The 20511-nt window shown below is 41.4% G+C and overlaps 1 protein-coding gene across 2 annotated transcripts in view; it reads right to left on the reverse strand.

The window, feature by feature from the left end:
• The window catches only part of DHX35 (DEAH-box helicase 35), a 63325-nt gene extending 46909 nt beyond the window's left edge, over positions 1-16416 (reverse strand). For both annotated transcript variants that reach the window (XM_070420975.1, XM_070420976.1), the window contains exons 1-4: positions 16364-16416; positions 8532-8665; positions 6313-6405; positions 5146-5223 (exon numbers count right to left, since the gene is read on the reverse strand). In XM_070420975.1, coding sequence (XP_070277076.1) covers positions 5146-5223; positions 6313-6405; positions 8532-8665; positions 16364-16403 — 345 coding nt within the window. In that variant the 5' untranslated portion in view covers positions 16404-16416. The remainder of the gene's footprint in view (positions 1-5145; positions 5224-6312; positions 6406-8531; positions 8666-16363) is intronic.
• Between the last annotated feature and the right edge of the window lie 4095 nt (positions 16417-20511).

The following is a 20511-nucleotide window of genomic DNA, read 5'->3' on the forward strand; positions in this document are numbered from 1 at the left end:
CAGGTTGTATTTCCCGATAACCAGTATTTCACCAGGATGGTTTTGTTATTGTTTCAATTTCAACCCTATGGATCATTATACAAAAATCTCAGAAAATGGCACAAATGGAGAATGTGTGCACAGACATACTAGGAGTTGATGGGGAAAACAGGCGTATAAGAATAAGCATAAATGAACCAACCCTCTCCAAAAAAATATAATCTACAAGGAAGAAGCCAAAACTATTTAGTCATATTATTTCACTGTTTATATACATTTTCTATTAAAAAATATGTATTTTGTTATCAAACTCTTTTTTGTTATTAATTTTAGAGAGACAGAGGGAGGGAGGGAGAAAGGAGAAGAGAGAGAGAGAAGCACTGATTTGTTGTTCCACTTATTTATGTATTCATTGGTTGATCCCGGTATGTGCCCTGACCGGAAGATCAAACCCATAACCTTGGTGTAGCAGGACAATGCTCTAAACCACTGACCTACCCCGCCTGGGCCTCAAACACTTTTTTAAAAATTTTATTTATGACCACACCATTTAATATTTGAAAGGTCATAATCTACTGGCTTTTTAATAGATTTTTACCTCTATTAAGTTCTACTCCCAATAAGCTAATCTATTGAACAGGATAAATATTATTTTTTACAAAAACAAATAAATAGAGGGAAAGGGATGTAAAAAAAAAATCACTGAGCACCTACGACCTGCCGTACTGTGTCCCAAACTTTCACAAATTGTGTCTCATTAAAGATGCACACAGCCCATGAGGTGGGTTAGATACCCTAAAGAGAGAAAGTGAAATAAGATAGGCTTAGAGCTTGTCCAGAATCACAGCTCAAGGTAGGGCCCAGCCTTGAAGCCAGACCCAGACCATCTGAGGGCAATAAACATTCTCAATAGTAACTGCCTCTCACAGAGATCGAGCAACTGCTTATGCAATCTGTTCTAGGCTCTGAGATTGTTTTCAGATTTCAGTCTGCACACAAAGTACTTCTTGAGATGTAGCATTTCAAACCTGACAACTCTATTAATATTACACGGTTACTTTATACACTTTTGGTTCTCTATAGAGAAAGCATGTGGTTTCATGGAAATTATCCATGGCTACAAATTTGGAACTAAAATCCAAACTGATTAAGAGCTGGGATCCCAAACCATAAATAGGAAAAATTTAAGTAACTGAGTCATCTCTTGTAACGTAAAAGGCTAAGTGGTTTCCAAACTGTTATCTCTATTTTTACACACACATAAGACTTGGGAAATGTTTATCAGTAATTTCTAACCTGAAGACAATTAGAAAATGAACTTTGGGGAAAAGTATTACACAGTAATTAAAACTCGGTACATAGCAAACATAACTCAAGGAAACAGAATTTCTTGTCCAGGTAAACATGCCCCTTTCTCAGAACTAATTTATAACCACAAAAGAAATAAAACATACTATCAACCAAAAACTCCATCTTCAATGAAAGAAGGAAACAACCAGGAGCCCAAACAATTACTTAGGAAGGACACTGCCAAATACTGTGAGGTCTGGACCGAGAAGAGAAGCCCCAGCCTCCTCAACCAGAGCAGGCTGCTGGCTCCCTTAATGTGTTGCCACCCTAAAGGCAGGCTGACAATCCTGTATTAGGAAGACAGAAGCAGCAGTGTGTCCAGGCCCTGAAGACATACAAAATGTCTCAGTGGGAGACCCACATTGAAGGCAAAGAATCACAAGGGAGAGGAATTGAGGAGGAAAGGCAGGCAATAAGGAGCAGGAAGCAAATCCCAAATCAGAGAGCCCAGAGAATTTTACCTGAGCCATTACAGACCTTTTAAACCATTAAGGAAGGAGTGTACCGCAAGATCCCCATCCGATCCCCCAGCAAAGGAAGATAAGAGATTTGGTGAGAGGCTATTCATTATCCAGTACAACCTCACAATTCTGCAGTCATTAAAAGTACTAGCACAAGCTAGCCAGTGTGGCTCAGTCGGTTGAGCGTCGTCCCAGGCACTGGGAGGTTGCTGGTTCAATTCCTAGTCAGGGTACATGCCTGGTGTTGTGGGCTCAACCCTGGTATGGGGCGTACAAAAGGCAGCCAATCAATGTTTCTCTCCCTCTCTCTTCCATCAATAAAAACATTTAAAAAAAGACTCTGCCTAATTTAAAATAAATTTTAAAATACTAACACAGCCCATTTCCTTAAAGCTAATGAAGAAAAAGGAAAGAAAGGAACACAAGCAAAAAAGCAGTTTAAAAAGAAACTTTAAAAGTATTACCCAAAAGAACAGAAGGAAATTTCAGCCAAAGAAATCCAGTTTCAAAGAAATCACAAGCTTAAGCTAAAAACAGTGTAAGGAACAGATGCAAAGTGAAAAAAGAGTCAAAGAGAAACAAGGTCTCAAACATACAGACCAGAAGCCAGTCAAGACACGAAAGAAACTGGGAAGGCTTTCCCCAAATTTGAGAACAATCCCTAAAATTTATACAATGCTATAAAAATAGCCATTTACAAAATTAAAGGAACACAGTGTCAATAATAAAAAGCAAATCTGAATCAACCAAGCTGGAGTAGCACTAAAATACTGCTCTACTCTCTCTGTAGGAAAATAACAGAAAATCATCCTATATAATAAAAGGCTAATATGCAAATCAACCAAACAGTGGAACAACTGGTCACTATTACATGCACTGACCACCAGGGGGCAGACACTCAAGGCAGGAGCTGCCCCCTGGTGGTCAGTGCACTTCCACAGGGAGAGCTCGGCTCAGCCAGAACCTGGACTCGTGGCTGGCAGGTGGTGGGAGCCTCTCCTGCCTCCAAGGCAGTCGGACATCCCCTGAGAGCTCCCAGACTGCGAGAGGGCACAGGCCGGGCTGAGAGACCTCCCCCCAAGTGCACTAATTTTGTGCACCAGGCCTCTAGTTGTCATACAAAGAGGTAATCAATGAAAAAGCAGTCAAAAATTGCATGGAACCAGCCTAAGTGCCCATCTGCATATGAGTAGATTAAAACCCTTGGTACACCTACACAATGGAATACTATGCTACTGTAAAAAGGAAGGAACTCTTACCATTTGCAACAGCATGGATGGAGCTGGAGAGCATTATGCTAAGTGAAGTAAGTCAGTCAGAGAAAGATAAATATCACATGATCTCACTCATTTGTGGATTATAATGAACAACATAAACCAATGAACAAAAACAGATCCAGAGACAGAGAAGCATCAATCAGATGCTCAAACCTCAGAGGGAAGGTAGGGGAGGGTGGGGGTAAGGGGGAGAGATCAACCAAATAACTTGTATGCATGCATATAAGCATAACCAATGGACACAAACAACAGGGGGTGAGGGTGAGGGCAGGATTGGGGGGGTGGGGGGGGCAATGGGGGGATAAGAACACATTTGTAATACCTTAATCAATAAAGGGGGGGGGAAATTGCATGAAAAAAAATTTACAGAAATGTGTCAGTCAGTTAATAAAAACACTGTTATTTTTCTTGATTTTCAAAAATTTTGTGGTATTATCTGCTTTTTAAAATTATAATGTATTATAATATCTCCTCCCATTCTAAATATTCACTTCTCTATCTATTAAGAAAAAAATAATCAAACAAATAATTATGAGACCTACATAGAAATATAAAGGAATCAAAACAGAATAAATTTGACTACAAACAATCATGAAAATTGCGGACTTAAAGAAATTTCACATTGGGGGGATAAGGACACATTTGTAATATCTTAATCAATAAAGGGAAAATAAAAAAAAGAAAAAAAGAAATTTCACAAAACAAAATGGAAGAGTACGTGATTCCAGAGATGGTGATAAATACTAAAAATAGACAAAGGAGATCTAATATATACTTAATTGATACTCTTAGGAAGAGAATAAAATAAATGGAACAGAAAAATTTTCCAAGATATAATAAAAGAAAATCAGCTTGATATAAAGAGATGTAAACCTGAAGGTTAAAAGTTCTTCCATATTTAAGAAAAAATGAGACAGCAATCAGCATCAAGACCCTGGTGCAAATCAATCTTTAAAGCATTCAAGCAGAAAAAGCAAGCCAGGAAGTAGGGAGGAAAACCCCCCGATGGACCTTAGACTTCTGCATAGTGATCCTCCATGCCAAAGGCAAGACAGCAATGTCTGCAGTTTCCAGGGAAAGGCAGTGGAATCAAGAATTTTATATCAACAAAAAACACAATCAAACATTCCCGGGCATATAAAATTTAGCCAATCAAAAAATAAAGCAAAATGAGCAATTCAAGATTGGCAAAACAAGAAAGTATGTAGTGATGAACATTAAAACTAACTAGAATTAAACACCTGTGATAGTTATATTACAGAAAAGAATATATATTTATAAATCTTGAAATAAGAATTATAGAACTGCATCTATAACAAATGGAGGAGGAAAAGATGGAAAGAATAAATGTGCTATTTTACTCTTTGAACAGGAAACTACCTATCACATAGTTTCAAAATAGGTAGCATTCTAAAGCTTTTTTCTAATCCTTTTTATTTGTTTTCAAGATTTAATAAATTATCTTGTGGTGAACAAATATTGATCCAAAGTTCAATATATAACTACTCCTATTTCACTTCAGTTTCCTCTTCTGTTAAAGTCAACAAAAGCAAATATATGGCTATGATCCCATTTTTATAAAATTACTTCTAGCCATCCAGCCCAACATTCAACTTTAGTGAACATAAAAGAGAAGCTTGGAATAATGTTCACAAATGTTTACAATCTTTTTGCTGGATGGTGAGATTTGGGTTTTTTCCTCTTTACTTTTGTTTTTGTTTTTGTTGTTTAACTTACTCTCTACTTTGTTACTACTTTAAATAATTCATAATGTGCCCTGGCCGGTGTGGCTCAGTTGGTTGGGGAACATGAGGAGGAAGCTGATGGATACTTCTCTCTCACATAAATGTTTCTCTCTCAAAATCAGTAAAAAATAAAAAATTAAAAATTCATAATGTACAGGTGCCAATTTTATAAAAATAATCAGGTCATAGTTCTTTTTAAACTGAAGAATTAAATTCTTAAGGAATAATGTCATATTCATTTGGAACTTTTAGGAAACAAGCAAAAAAGAAGTCACTGAAATAGAAGACACAGATGGAGTCTTTGCAATACAAAAAGAAAAAACAGAAACTCACCGTAACAGCAGCCACTCTTCGAGGCTGGGTCACTCCTACAACTCTTCCTTCAGCTGTCCAGCCAGCTTCTGCAAGGTACTACAAATAAAATCACATCTAAGTATACATGTGACACCACTTCTCCAGAAACCGTCTCCCCCAAGGTCACGCTGTATTGTGTTAAAATCACTGAGAAATGACAGATGGTTCTTGTTCCAACAGATATTTTGGAAATTATTTTGCAAATGATGGTTCTGAGGCTTGGAAATGTTAGACAATTTGTTTACGTTCACATCAGAGATGCTAATCAGAAGAATCAAGGCAGAATTCAACATTCTGACTCCCCAGTCTTAAAAATTTTCATGTACTACGGATGCTTCAAGGAAAAAACCTATCCATGAGTCACTCAGAACAGTGATAAGAGGGGAAGGGGGAAAAAAAGAACAGAGCTAAATCTGCAGAACAAAAAATTTTAAAGTACACACAGAGATTGCTCAATGCAAATATCAACCATACAAATGTTTTAGATTAAATAAAAATAATTAGATTTTATATACATGTATATACGCCATTAAATTATATTAGTATACATAAAATTTGACTATATGCATTTATCTGATTTATTTATTTATTTATATACTTATTTGCTACAGATATTTATTAGTTATGTTTGATTATATGCATTTTAAAAATCCAAAATGAGTATTAAATATTGTTTAGTGATTATTTTATGTAACATTTATAATACTTCTCACTAGCTTTTATTATTACTAATTATCATTATTCTCTGATAATCTCTCAGTAATTTAACATGACTACCTCTTCACATGTGTTCCTCTGAAATTCTATAATAATCAATTTTTATTTACAACTAAAGCAACATTCATTTTACCCCTCCTCTCAACTACAATTAATTGAGGATAAAAACTATGCATTACACCTCTGTAATTTAGTCCCCATTGTTACTTTCAATTATTGTTATGGAATTATAATAAATCAAAGACTGTTACTTCAGTACTAATCAGAGAAATTGTGAGTTTAATAAAAGTTTAATAAAAATATGTCCAGTTAGGCTGAATATTTCTTCTCTGAGAGAAGATAGTAAAAATGCAAACGATTAAGTAGAGTTCTTGTTACAAAACCCTTCCAATCAAATCGAAGTGCAGACACATTTAAATACATACTCACTTGTGGGATCTGCGTGCTTTTCCCACATCCTGTTTCTCCAACAATCACCACTGTTTGATAGTTTTCTATCAAGTATAATATATGATTTCTAAGCTGAAAAAATAGAAGCATACATTGTAAAGAGCCATACATTTTCTCAAAAGATCTAAACAAAGACATTTAAACATTATGAAATGAGCTGTTCACTGCAAGAAAGTAAATTTTTAAAAGAATTATCAAAATGTATTTCCAACTCTTAGGTACTATTGGTGTCAGTATAAGCTAATACAATTCCAATTGAGTATAAAGTTATCCAAATATATAATGCATACACATTAGTCCCATATTATAGATAAGAAAACAGAAGCTCAGATAGTGAAGCAAGATCACACAGCACACAAATGATGTGTGGGGTTGAACTCCACAGTCCAGACACTTCCTCATAGCTCAAACTGTGTCCCTCAATGGTGAGGAAGCAACAGTGAATCTACAAGCTCATCTCCTGAGGGTCAAACTGTTTTACATTCACACATACTGGATGAGGTTAACCACCTGAGAAAGAAATCCCGACTGTCAGTATGTGACTAAAATGTTTTGGGTCACAAGGAACTGAGCTACCCAGCCAGAGCCAAAAGGCTTATTTCTTTGATCCAGTAATAATTCATATGAGAAAACAGGATAAAGACAATAGAAAATGGGTAAAGAACATAATAGTTCACAGAAAAGCGAATTCAAATGGTTGGTAAAGTTATGAAAAATGTGAACCCATTCATAATAAAAGAAATTACAAAGAAAAAAAATATTTTGGGCCATGTAAAACTCTAATGAAATAGCCCCTTGGCTAAATTAAGAAGGCTGCCATTTTATATCCATTTGGGAAAAGAACATATTAATAAAAGAGGAATTAGCCTGGCAGGTGTGGCTCAGTAGTTGAGCGTCAACCCATGGACCAGGAGCTCACAGTTGGAATCCCAGACAGGGCACATGCCCAGGTTTCAGGCTCCATCCCCAGTAGGGGGCATGCAGGAGGCAGCCAATCAATGATTCTCTGTCATCATTGATGTTTCTAGCCCTCTCTCCATCTCCCTTTCTATCTCTGAAATCAATAAAAACATTTTAAAAATACTTATATAAGTAAATAAATAAAAGAGGAATGATTAGCAGTCTAGACAATGGAAATCCCTACGTGTAAGAACTTGGCAGCTTTCACCCAGCACTGTCCAGGTGAATGAGAGAGAGTCAGGGGTGCTGGTGACCACACAACTTGGGTCATTGCAGAGGCACTGAATGAGGCAGGTGTAGTTCATCACCCTACATCAGGGGATATTCGGAAAAAATATCCTTCGAATGGCCTTTGGCCCTGAGCTCCTTCCCAACTACAATATGGCTTCCCATATGGACTTGGCAACAGGGAGAAAGTGTGTCCATGGACTGGGCCCATCTGTACTGAAGAACTATGCTCACTTTAAACAAACATATTCTGAATTCTTGTTTACACTTTGGTCTCTTGTGAGATGATAAGATACTAATGAAATCAACTGTCTGAATGTGCACATGGTGCGCAATAAACACACCAAAATCCTGTCACTGTCTCAGTGGGAGTTAACCTCTTCAACAGAAACCACCTCATATTCCAGTTAATCTTGTTTAAAGAAATAGCCTTTAAAAAGAAAGCCAATGCCCTAGCTGGTTAGGCTCAATGGATAGAGCATCGGCCTGCGGACAGGATCCCAGATTCGATTCTAGTCAAGGGCACATGCCCAGGTTGCGGGCTCGGAGATTCTCTCTCATCATGGATATTTCTATCTCCCTCTCCCTTCCTCTCTGAAATCAATAAAAAATGTAAAAAAAAAAAAAAAAAAGAAAGCCAAAATTGACATGTTGGTAATCTGTTGAAGCTGGATGCACAGAAGTTCACTGTGCTATTTCCTCTATTTTTCTGTATGTTTGAATTTGCCCATAATTGAAAGCAAAGAGGAGAAAAAAGAACATCATTCCATTTCGTTCAGTTTTCAATATGGAAGATCTAACTGAAAAAAAATCTTAAGGACTTCCCAGATTTATACGGTTAACTAACACACATATTTTGAAAAGGTAATCCCTTCAGATAAGGGTGTCTCTGAGTTCTTTGTGTTCTAAAGAATCATTAAGAGTAAGAAGACACTATGCGCTTCAGTGCCAAGTATAAAGTTCTTGCAGACACTTCAGGTCTACAGACTGAACATGCTTATTCAATGTACCTTGAACACTGGCAGCTTCTGCCTCTGCTGCTCTATGGAAAGGGCAGCATAAGGATTGTAAACAACGGTTGTTGCAGAATTTTCAGCTAAACTTTGTCTCTCTTCAGAGATGCTGACACCTGGTCCCTCTGTACCTATAACAGAAAAAATTTTTTCAGATTCTCTGATACAGTGAACAGAAAAATATGCAAAAGTTATAAATTCAAAGACTAAGCTATGCAACAGAAGCAATGCATTTTATCTCAAACTACTAAGTGATATTAAACTTTAATTTCAGGAAAGCATCTCAAAAAGTACCTATGAAAATACAAAGCTTCATTCTAAGAACAAAGGAGATACAATCACAGTGGGCTCCAAAATGGCCACACACAACTGCATATTACAGGAGACAACCTTTTTAATTCTGGCCTCCATGTCAGTATTATTACCCAGCACTTAATAAAAGTAACAGAAGCCCAATGGGAATTAGCTGAGGCAAAAGATGAGTCCTTTTAACTGTAAGATGGCAGCAAGGTTCTGGGACAACAGTAATCAGGGACTCAAACACTGTCTGGGCTTCCTCCTCCTCTCATCTCTGCACCTCTCAACAAGTCCTCTCAGTCCCTTAGGGTGGCTTCTCTACAGGAGCTAAAATCAAGGCTGCTAACAGTGCCAGAGCGCAGGCTCACTGTTTCTTCACCAATCATTCATTCACTCACCCAACAGGGATGGAAGTGCAAGAGATATTGAATGAATACTGGGGAGGCAGGCACTCCTCTCATGCAGCGTACTTGCTTCTTCTATTCTTCCCAATAGAACTTAGCGCATGAACTAGTAGGGGAGGCTCTTTTTCTCTCAGCTTAGGTCCAATGCCCAGCCCAACCCAAACAACCAAGATCAGTGAAGTGTGATGCAATAAATGGTAGATTCCATTTGAATCACAGAATTGAAAGGTTGGATGGGAAGTGCTGTTTTAAGAAACCATATATTCCACAACAGCTTCTTAGTAAGAACAATGACAATCTGGTTCTCAGGATGTTGAAGAACAGGGAAGCTATATACTATAATGAAAAACTGTTCATGGATTTTTAGCCTGAAAAGAAAAATGCCTTAGAAGGAGCACTTTCATGATCGCTTCCCTAACTTTTTTTTTCTTCTATAACTTTTCATGCCAATTTGTTTGTGTAGCCCGAGGACAGAAGTAAGAGTAATAAGTAAATGACACAGGGTTCAGAATTCAACTCAACATAAGGAAGATAGTAGAAGATATTTCTAAAAGTTAGGACATGGTACCTCTGTGAATCAATAAAAACCCTCCCTAGAAGTTCAAACACTTGCTGCACAGCCTTTTTTTGGGATAATTACCCAAAACTATTATCTCGCAGGTACAGTGGGGCCTTGACTTACGAGTGTCCCGACTAATGAGTTTTTCGAGATAGGAGCCTCTCTCGGCCGATTTTTTGCTTTGAGTTGCGAGCTAAAATTCGGGTTACGAGCCAGCTTCAGATATCCCACCGCTAGTTGGCGCAGCGAACGCCACAACATCAGCCCAGCATCACGTGTCATTGTAATGGTGAAAATTGATTTGACATACGAGTAATCTGAGTTATGAGCTCCGTCACGGAACGAATTAAAATCGTAAGTCAAGGCCCCACTGTATTCTGAACTCAGAACCTGTGATGGTATGTGAAAGTACCAAATTCAAAGCTGTTGTCAATTAATATCGAGCATGTCTCCTTACAAAAGACTTGATCCAGTCAAACCAGGACTCATATGTAAATCCCCTTGCTTATTAACCTGCCACCTACCAATCTGGAACAATGCCTGCCTTTTTCTTTGGTCTCTCCCTGCCTCTGCTATGGGGGCCAGTGTCAGGTTTCACCGAAGAAGCTCCCCAAGAGGCTGCAACCCAACATTGCTGTATTGTTTTTGCCAAAATATTGACTTTTTTTCAACAAGATAAAAGATAGGATAGGAACTGGAACAAAGCCTGTGCTCAAAAAGGGCTTCCTTTCTTCTCTTGTTATACATGATAAATTAACATCACTATATCTTAATAATTTCTTGAAACCTTTACCCAAGAAAACCATTGCAAAGAATACCTTATCCTCATCAGCTGTGTTTATGTTCTGAATTCCCTCCTTTTCAAAACACATTTTAAACCTAAATGTCTAGAACATTTTAGCATTGTTCCTGCAAGGTCTCTTCTTCCCACACCAGGGTTTAACCCCCCGAGGTGTCTCCTTCACTACCTCACTTCTCCTGGTCCACCTCGGTATAATATTCTGTTATGAGATCTTTTACAAGAACAGCTGTTGTCAATCAATATCAAGCATGTCTCCTCCTTACAAAAGACTTCATTCAGTCAAACCAGAACTGCTTCCCCCTTATGTACATCCCACGGCCCATTCTGGCTGCCTATGGTTGTTTTTCCCTTGGGAAAATTCTCTATGCTTATGTGAGTAACAAGTTTGTAATTCTTGCAAACCACAAATGTCTTCATTTTTCCACTTGTAAAACAAGGATGAAAATAGCACCCTCCCCCCTCCAACCCAGCATTCCCTCTCACACAGTTTTTCATTTTGAGTGGTGACCCATTAGTGGGTTATGAGATTAATGTAGTGGATCATTACTAGCATTTTGTAATAATGAACTAGAAATAGAAGAAAAAGTTGTACATAAACAGTATTGCTTTCTGGGACAAATGCCTTCATTTGCTTTCTGAACAACTTTTTTTCAGGTGTGTGTGTGTGTGTGTGTGTGTGTGTGTACATGCTGGATCATAGCACAATATATTCTTTACTACAGGTCAGGTAAAAAACCTCCAAAGTTACTGCTATAAAGTTTTTATCAGGCACATAGTTAGCAATCATTAAATATTTGTTGAATGGATGAAGAAAAATGGCAGGCCCTTCTGGTCCACTTGTACTAGTCAAACTTTTCTACAGAAATCTTAAGCAGCTCATACAAAGCTCTTAAGGCAGAGATCACAAACTGGTAGAGATCACAAATTAGTTACTCAAGGTCCCCAAACATGCCTTGGTTAAAATGTTTGAAATAGTTCATTAAAAACATGTAAAAATTTCCCATTCAAATCTGGATATTTGGCTTAAAAACAAAATCTGGCAATTCTGAGCCCATATGACACCCAATCATTCCACCCATCTGACAACCTATCATTCCACCCAACAGTGTCACTTATTCAGACTGTCTGAAAGGTGCTTGTAGCTACCTGAGCTTATGACTCCCAGCCTACAGGATATATTCGTGATTCCAACATCTAGACATATCTGGCCTCAACCACATTCTTGACCTTCACCATGTATTTCCCACATCCTACTTTCATACCTTGAACTTCAGTTTCTTCATCTGTAAAATGAGAGTGATACCAGATGATCCAAGTAAAAGTGACTAGCATAAAGTTAGGGCCCAATAAGTACAGTGTGTTCTAAATCCATTCCCACCTCAGTTAATGATAACAGTTTACCCATTCCTAGACCAGTGGTTCCCACACTTTGATATATGCTGGAATCAGCTGAAAAATCTTTAAAAAATACTAAAGCTTGGTTCCTAACCCTCCTGACTTCTGATTTATTGCCATGAGGTATGACAGAACAGCAAAATATTTAAAAGCTTCTCAAGTGATTCAACTACACAGCAAAATTTGAGAACCGCTTACCTGGTCACCTAATCCAGAAATGAGTCATTACTGACTTTACCTTGCCCTCCATCTGCCTCTAAAATATCTCTCCAATAAGGTCCCTCCTCTCTGCTCCCATGCCAAAATTAAGGCTTTTAATATTCTTCCTCAATTTTAGTAGTACCTTCTCTTAAGGGTGCCCCTGACTCTAATTTCCACCCCTGACCATTCCACACAACACTGCCAAAGTTATATTTCTAAAATAAACCTGATCACCCAGAAGGCATGGCTCAGTGGTTAAGCTATGAACTAGGAGATCACCGTTCGATTCCCAGTCAGGGCACATATCCAGGTTATGGGCTCTATCGTCAGTGTGGGGGGTGCAGGAGGCAGCCGATCAATGATTCTCTCTCATCATTGCTGTTTTTCTCTCTCTCTCCCTCTCCTTTCCTCTCTAACATCAATAAAGATATACTTAAAATAAACCTGATCTTGTCATCCCTTGCTTAAAAGCAATGAAGTCCAAATTCTTTAACTTGCCATGAGAGCTCTCACAGTGAGGCCCCTGTCTTTCTAGCTTCATCTGCTGCTATACCCCAAAATACAGGGTGGGGGAAAAGTAGGTTTACAGTTGTAAGTATGGAAAACAGTCTATTCTTGTGTTATTATTTATTACTAGTAGCCCTGCACATGAATCCGTGCGCCAGTAGCTCGCTGCCCCCTTTCGCCCTCCCCCTCCATAGCTTGCTGCCCTGCCCCCTCCTGTAGCTCTCCACTGCCTACTTGTAGCTCACTGCCCCACCCTCCTGCTGATCTGTGATCTGGTTGTTATGCGGTCAGTCATTACATAACGACCATTTGCATATTACATCTTTATTATACAGGACTAGAGGCCTGGTGCACAAAAATTTGTGCACTGGGGGGGGGGGGGGTCCCCCAGCCCGGCCTGTGCCCTCTCGCTGTCTGGGACCCCTCGGGAGATAACGACCTGCTGGCTTAGGCCTGCTCCCGGGTGGCAGAGGGCACGCCCAATCCCTAGGTGCAGCCCCTGGTCAGGCTCAGAGCAGGGCCGATTGGGGAGCTGGGGCGCCGAACCCTGTCATGCACAGAGCAGGGCGGATCGGAAGGTTGTGATGCCACCTTCAGTCACGCTCAGGGTAGGGCCGATTGGGGGATTGGGGCACCGCCCCCTGTCACACTCAAGGCAGGGTCGATGGGGAGGTTGCAGCGCCACCCCCTGTCACACACAGAGCAGGGCCGATCGGGGGTTGGGGCGCTTCCCCCTGTCACTCACAGAGCAGGGCCCATCAGGGGGTTGAGGAGCTCCCCACTGTCATGCACAGAGTAGGGCCGATAGGGGAGTTGGGGCACCGCCCTCTGTCACACACAGAGCAGGGCGGATCAGGGGGTTGGGCGCTGCCACTGTCACACTCAGGGCAGGGCCGATGGAGAGGTTATGGCTCTACCTTGTCACACACAGAGCAGGGCCCGTGGGGGGGTGGGGGGGGGGGTTGCGGCGCCGCACCCTGTCACACACAGAGCCGCAGGGCGATCAGAGGGTTGGGGAGCTCCCCCCTATCAGGCACAGAGCAGGGCTGATCAGGGGGTTGGGGCGCCTTCCCCTCTCACGAACAGAGCAGGGCAGATAGGGAGGTTGTGGCCCCGCCCCCTGGCACACACAGAGCCACAGGGTGATCAGGGGGTTTGGGCGCTGCCCCCTGTCATGCTGATCCCGGTGCTGGGAGGCATATTACCCTTTTACTATATAGAATAGAGGCCTGGTGCATGGGTGGGGGCCGGCTGGTTTGCCCTGAAGGGTGTCCTGGATCAGGGTGGGGGTCCCCACTGGGGTGCCTGGCCAGTCTGGCTGAGGGGCTGAGGGCTGTTTTCAGGCTGGTGGGTTGACTGAAGCTCCCAACTGCTCCTTTTTTTCTTTTTTTTTTTTATTCTGGGCTAGCTTTAGTTCTGAGGCCTCGGCTGCTGAAAGCCGGTTTCTGGCCTTTGTTTTTCCTTCTGTATTTGATACAATGTTGCGGTCCGGCTGGCTGAAGCCTGGCTGACTAACACAGGTTTCTGGGGTTTTGTTTAGCTTCTATATTTGCAACATAGTTGCTTAGAGTTGCAGCTGAGAGGCCGGCAAGTCAGGCAGGGAATGTTGGAGTCCGCAGTCACTGGAGCAAGCAAGCCTCCCTGTTCGCTTCAGTGCATGGCTGCCGGCCGCCATCTTGGCTGACAGTTAATTTGCATAAGGATATGCTGATTAGCCAATGGGAAGGGTAGCGGTTGTACGCTAATTACCATGTTTCTCTTTTATTAGTGTAGATTGTATTATTTTCCATATGAACAACTGTAAAGCTACTTTTGCCCCACCCTATATACCCTACCACTTATCACTATCACACTACCCAATTATTTTGGGGGTTTTGGGTCATAGTTGAGGCATGCATCCCACTCTGCCTTTGTTCATGTTGCACCCTTTACCCAGAGCTCCATTTAGACAGTCTCCTACCTCTCTGTGGAACAAAACCTTATTTGTGCTTCAGTGTCCACCTCAAAAATATCACTCTTTATGAAATACTTCTCATCCCCATATTCAACCTTTCCCTCTCCTCTATAGTACTTGCATATAATTATAATGGTTAATATGTGTCCAGTGCTAACAGCTTTACATGTACTCTCATTTAATCTTCAAAACAATCCTTGGGTAGATGTTATGCCCAACTTACAAACGGGGTAACTGAGACTTTCAGTAATTAAGTGACTTTGCCAAGTCACCAAGTTAGTAAATGGCAGTCAAGGATGGGCTCTGCTGCTTGACTCAAGAGCCCATTTTCCTTACCACCACCTTTTCGTGCCTCCTTTTAAAATCTCTTCTAAAGGGTACCCAACTTCATAGTATAATTGAGAGAATAAACCTTGAGAGCAAAGCAGAGCCCTGGTCTCCCAGATGTCTCCTGGCCACAAGATCTGGTGTTCAATAAGTATATTCTCAATGAATAAACTACATAATGGAATAAAACTCTTAGCACAATCCCATATTCTTTAACTAAAACAATATAAGGGATTTTCAATAGTTCATTCAGACCTTTATTATACTTAACACTTTGATCTATTATTAAAGACCTGAATAAATAGAGGGTATCTCATTACTTAATGGGAGCTTAGTTTGGGCCGCAAATAAGACTCAGGATGGATAACTGGCTGATGACTTCTTGAAATGCTGAAACATAAAACTGTTAAGTGACAAACTACAGATTTTTAAAAAGAATGAGCACATCCCTTGCATGGGTTTATCTCCCACATCACTTATATGCCTGGTCAGAATTACAGGGATCCACTCTAAAACACCCTTCAAAAAGCATTCCTTGTGTTACCTTCTCCGACTCATTTCATTTCTGCTGCAATACACTTTGCACATCCAGACCTGCAGAGGTGCAAGCGGTGGAAAAATGAAACTTTTGTTTTTCACTAGAAACTGACTGAAGGGGAGGAAGTAATGCATCTCACAGGGTCTCGCGTGTATACATTCAGTAAAATCCTGATGGGGAAAATTAAAACAAAACAAGCAAAGCATCTTGGGGCTGAGAAGCGCGTGGCAGCCACCATGAAAGAGTTCACTCTCTGGCGGACACTCGGAGTGGACAAGGACCCTAAGACAAAAGAAGACACTCTCCCTTTTCGTGAGCACTTACTCTTTACCAGACACGCGTGGTGCTCCTTATTCGAGCCCGCAAGATGTGATTATTCTGCCTGTTTCACAGGCAGGAGCCGAGGCTCAGATCAAAGGCACTCGGCTGCGGGCAGAGCGGACAACCCGAACACAGGGAGTCTGACTCCATAGCTGAGCTCCTAAACCCTGAGCGGCACCGCCTGTCCGGTCAGAGTCGCCCCGGGGCAGTAACAGGACACGCGTGGGCGCTTTAGCGTTTCCCCATCTCGCGGGTTGGGCAAGACAGGCATCGCGAGTGAGGTCAACGAGGCCTGGAGGGGCTGAGAGACTCGAACAAGGTCACAGAGAATTTCCGCCCCGGCTGGGAGCGGACCCCCGAGTCCCTTAGGACCCCTGTGGGCGCCAGAGCACAGAGCCGACCAGCACCGGCCGGCCCGCGAGGTCAGGCCTGCGGGCAGGGCCGCCGGCCCCAGGACACCGGCCGCGGGGCCAAGACCAAAGTCAGGCCGCCGCCTCTGCCCAGCATTCCGCTAAGAGCCTTACCCGGTCGCCAGAACTTCACCGGTCCCACGGGCGCAGCCATGCTGGGGTGAAAGGTGACGAGAAGGCTCCACCCCTCCACCCCTCCACCCCTCCGTCGCGCGCCGGCCCTAGCCAGGGGGCGTGGCCCGCGGTGAGTCCAGGCTCCGTGGTTCCCGCGGTGTTACGGCCACGCCCCCCGTGGCAACCGCCCCCCTGCACCACGTGACCGGCGGTTCGCCCGCCCCTGCGAGCATTCTGGCCCCGCCCCCATGCCCACGTGATTCGTGATCCGTGATCCGTGATCCGCTCCGCCGCCGCGGAGAGCAGGGCGCACTTCTCTGCAGTCTTCAGCTTTGTGGTCACTGTTCCAAGTGGCCTCTGTAGGAGCGTGGCGTGGCCTGGATGGCGACCGCTCGCCTTCAAGGGCGAGCTGTGGGAAAGGACCACTGGCACGTAGTGGGCACGGAGACAATTAACGAAATACTGATTACGTCGCAAGCGATCTCATATCTCAGCTTTACTATTGCTCTTTTACTCTCCTCCATATTTTCAGGTCGAAGCATAATAACTACCTTGTGTGTTTGCTGGTTCGGTTAATTTTTATTGGGCGCCCGGATACTGCAGTTTTCAGTCCCTACCTTCGTGGAGCTTTTGTTCCGGTGGAGGCAAAAGTGAATAGGAAGTAAATGCTTGGTAAACAGTAGTGTTTATTACTATCAGTAAACAAAACAATGGGAAACAGTATATGGAAGTCTTCGGGAGCCTTGAGAGTAATGCTGAAAAACAGGGATAAAAACGGTTTGGAATAAGAGGATTAGAAATGTGTAGGTCAGTTGGGCTAGGACACTAATCTAGTGTCTCCCACAATTTGACTGCTCATATGCTTCAAATGCTTGTTAAAAATACAGATATTAGTCCCCAATCCATTCTTGAGTTAGAATCCTCAGGGGCAGGGGCCTGGAAACCTGCATTTTAAGAAGCCCCACAGATAATTCTTTTTAATCAACAAGCTTGAGAAAGAGTTCACTAATCCAAAGGAGAGGTAACAAGCGCTAATACTAGTAAGTTCAAGTAGAGGAACTATTTTATGGGTAGGCAACTAGTTGAAGTGTGAGGCTTTAGATTAGAGCAGTGAAGGAATTTCTGCACTCTTTCAGAGAAATTACATAGTCATGGAAAGGTCAAGGGTTGGAAACATGTAGACATGATTTGGAATCCTAACTTTGCCATTTCCTAGTTCCTACCTGTCATCTAATATTTAAAAAGGTTGTATTATATGAGATAACATGTAAAGGACCTAACAGTGTAAGACCTAGCATGTGTCCCAAGTTCAATCAATGTTAACTCTCCTTAACCAAAAGGAAAAAAAAAATCTAAATTTACATGCATACATTCATTTTCCAAATATCTTATTTCCATAATAATAAAAATAGGATTCAATACCTGATAATCCCTCTGCCTAGATTTCTCCATACATCCTTTAAAATATTCTCATAATGGTCAGCTCTAAGAAGACTTCTCTAAACTCACTATCTGGCTTCAGCATCCCCCCTCTGTAGGCTCAGACCTGTATGCTCACTTTTGTGGTGACTTACTTAGTTGAACTATAGTTAATATCCAAGTATTACACTGAAAGCTTCTTGAGGACAAGGACCATGTTACATTCATATTCCTAGCCCAAGAACAAAGTGCCTATTGAGTAATGTATATGTGAGCACCATTCATTATACTTATTTTTAGTTCTTCATAACATTGATCCTTCCTTGGTTTATTTTTGTCTTATTTCACTAAAGGCCTAAGTACAGAAAACAGAGTTTATACATGAATACAAGGGAAATGCAATAAATGCCACTTTTATTATTTCTGTATTTTACAAATTACTCATGTGGTTTCTATAAAGAAGTCTTCCTATTTATAAAGAGACCATAAAACTGGAAGAGACTTTAGTCAACATCTAGTCTACGACAGCATTTGCAATCTTATTCCCCAGAATGTCATCAGTTTGGCTCAAATAAAATCTTATAATTGTTTTTTAATCTAAATACTCTGTTTTATAGAAAACAAAACAAAACAAAACTGAGGCTCATGGAGATTAAAAGGACTTGGTCAGAATCAATGAGTTAATTTTGCACCAGAACTGAAACTAGAACTCAGGCTTTCTGATTTCCAGGCCAGTGTTTTTTCAACCACATGGACCATTTAAAGCCATTAGAGCTTAGCTCTCCAAGGTGTGGATTAATGTATCTGTCCCAGAAAGTTCTCAAAGCCCAACTGTCCTTAATGGGTTGTTTTGTTTACAGATGTCTATTGGAGAAAACACCTAACTAATAACATGATGTCGATGGTTTGATTTTACTGTCAAAAACTAGGAATGGTCTCAGTAGACTATCTTATCCTTCCTAATCAACTATTTTCAGAAAGAATGGCCTAAAATAACAACTCTAAAATGAAAACCTTTATGTCTTGAGATGGCAATCAGAATTTATTTAGTTCGTTGCCAACAATTCCACGAAAGTTTGATCATTTTGTTACATAAGGGTTACATTTTGCAACTTCTGAATGATAACAGGTTTTCTAGAAAGATGCTCCTCAAAATCGTGTTTCATGGTACATGATACAAGTTTTTCTGTGCCTATGGTAACTGGTACTTTCTGCCTTGAACCATATTCTGTCTAACCATCTTAGCCATGTTTAGGAGGCAGATTTAGCACTTTTCGTCTTCGTACCATTTAAGGCTTTTATGTAACAAGTGTTATTCTCACTTAAGCAAAAATGGCTCATAAAAGCCCAAGAGTAGTTCTGACTTGAGACACAGCTGCATTTGTGATCATATCATTCTCTCTTCTACTGACCTAGGTATCATGCAATAACTAGATGGCCATGTCAGTTTAGCCACCACATCCTCTCGGCATCAAGTTTCTTTCCAAAAGTACCTGGCCATGTATCCATCCTTGAATCAGTCACAAGGGCCAACGACTATGATGTGCTGGCTTACACCTAGGTCACCCACTCCACCCCAAGTCAGGTGTGGTCAGCTTCACCAGAACCATATGGACTAACAGTTGGGAACAGAATGCTTCCTCAGAAATTTGAAGGTGAGAGGATGAGAGGGCAAATGAATGAAGTAAAAATAACAGATGTCCATAACACCACCTATGTAGTCATGTGCTAGAACTCTTGACTTCCTAAGAAAAATTCTAATTCCCCTTGAGTCTGCTTCATCAAGCCACATCTGAGAGAGCTACCTCCCAGCCTGAAAAGAGGTTGTCCTTTGTAGAATTGCTTTTACAGAATTGTACTATACTGGGATTTTCCACTGAGTCTAAGGTGCAGCCCTCTGAAACTTGTAACATCTGTAAACCTGCCTGGTTTGTTGGCTTGCACACAAGAATCAAGTTCACACATGTTTTAGCATACGTGTTTACTTAGCTCCAAGGATTCGGGTACAGAGATCCACTAAGGAAGGAGACTCAGCCATCAGGGGAGTCTATCATGTTGGCCTGAGGAACATGCATGTCTGTGGAGTTGGATGAGCTGGGGAGGGCCTCCTGAGGTTGGTCAGGAAGTATTCTACAGATAGAATGACTGTATGCTTTATTATTCAAACGGGGACACTTGAAAATGAAACAGGGTGTTCACAGGAATGAACTGCAACTCTGCCAGGCAAATGGGGGCGCATTTCCAGGTGGCACCAGTGAACCTCCTGAATAATGTTAATAATGCTCATCTGAACACATTCAACATAAGGCACACGTTCCATGCTCACTTCGTCTGAATACATCTAACTAATTTCCAGGTATGGACAACTGCCCTTGGGGAGTTTAGTGTTTGAGCACACCCAGAATATCTGTCATTGTGTTTATTACCAGAATGCTTAACCTATCATTTTGATAAGAGGATACTTGTGAGAAATTCTTACCTGATTTTAGTACTGAGGATTGTTCTTCCTATACCTGCATTTTACTCTTAGATCTGAGGGACATTGTGAATGGTAGATCCAACAAGGGTTCTCTTTCTGCCCTGGCCACTGAGAAGCTTCCTACCCAAAGTAAGTGTGTTGGTCACTGGGGCACACACCTGTAGCCTCATTCCTGACTCATTTGCATTCCCCACCCTTGGGTTTTTCATGTAGAGGCAGGCGATAAATGTTTTTCTCTCTCCCCGTCTTC

The sequence above is a fragment of the Myotis yumanensis genome, unplaced genomic scaffold (genome assembly GCF_028538775.1).
Source record: "Myotis yumanensis isolate MYYU_CA2020_CCGP unplaced genomic scaffold, mMyoYum1.0.hap1 SCAF_7, whole genome shotgun sequence".
NCBI lineage: Eukaryota > Metazoa > Chordata > Mammalia > Chiroptera > Vespertilionidae > Myotis > Myotis yumanensis.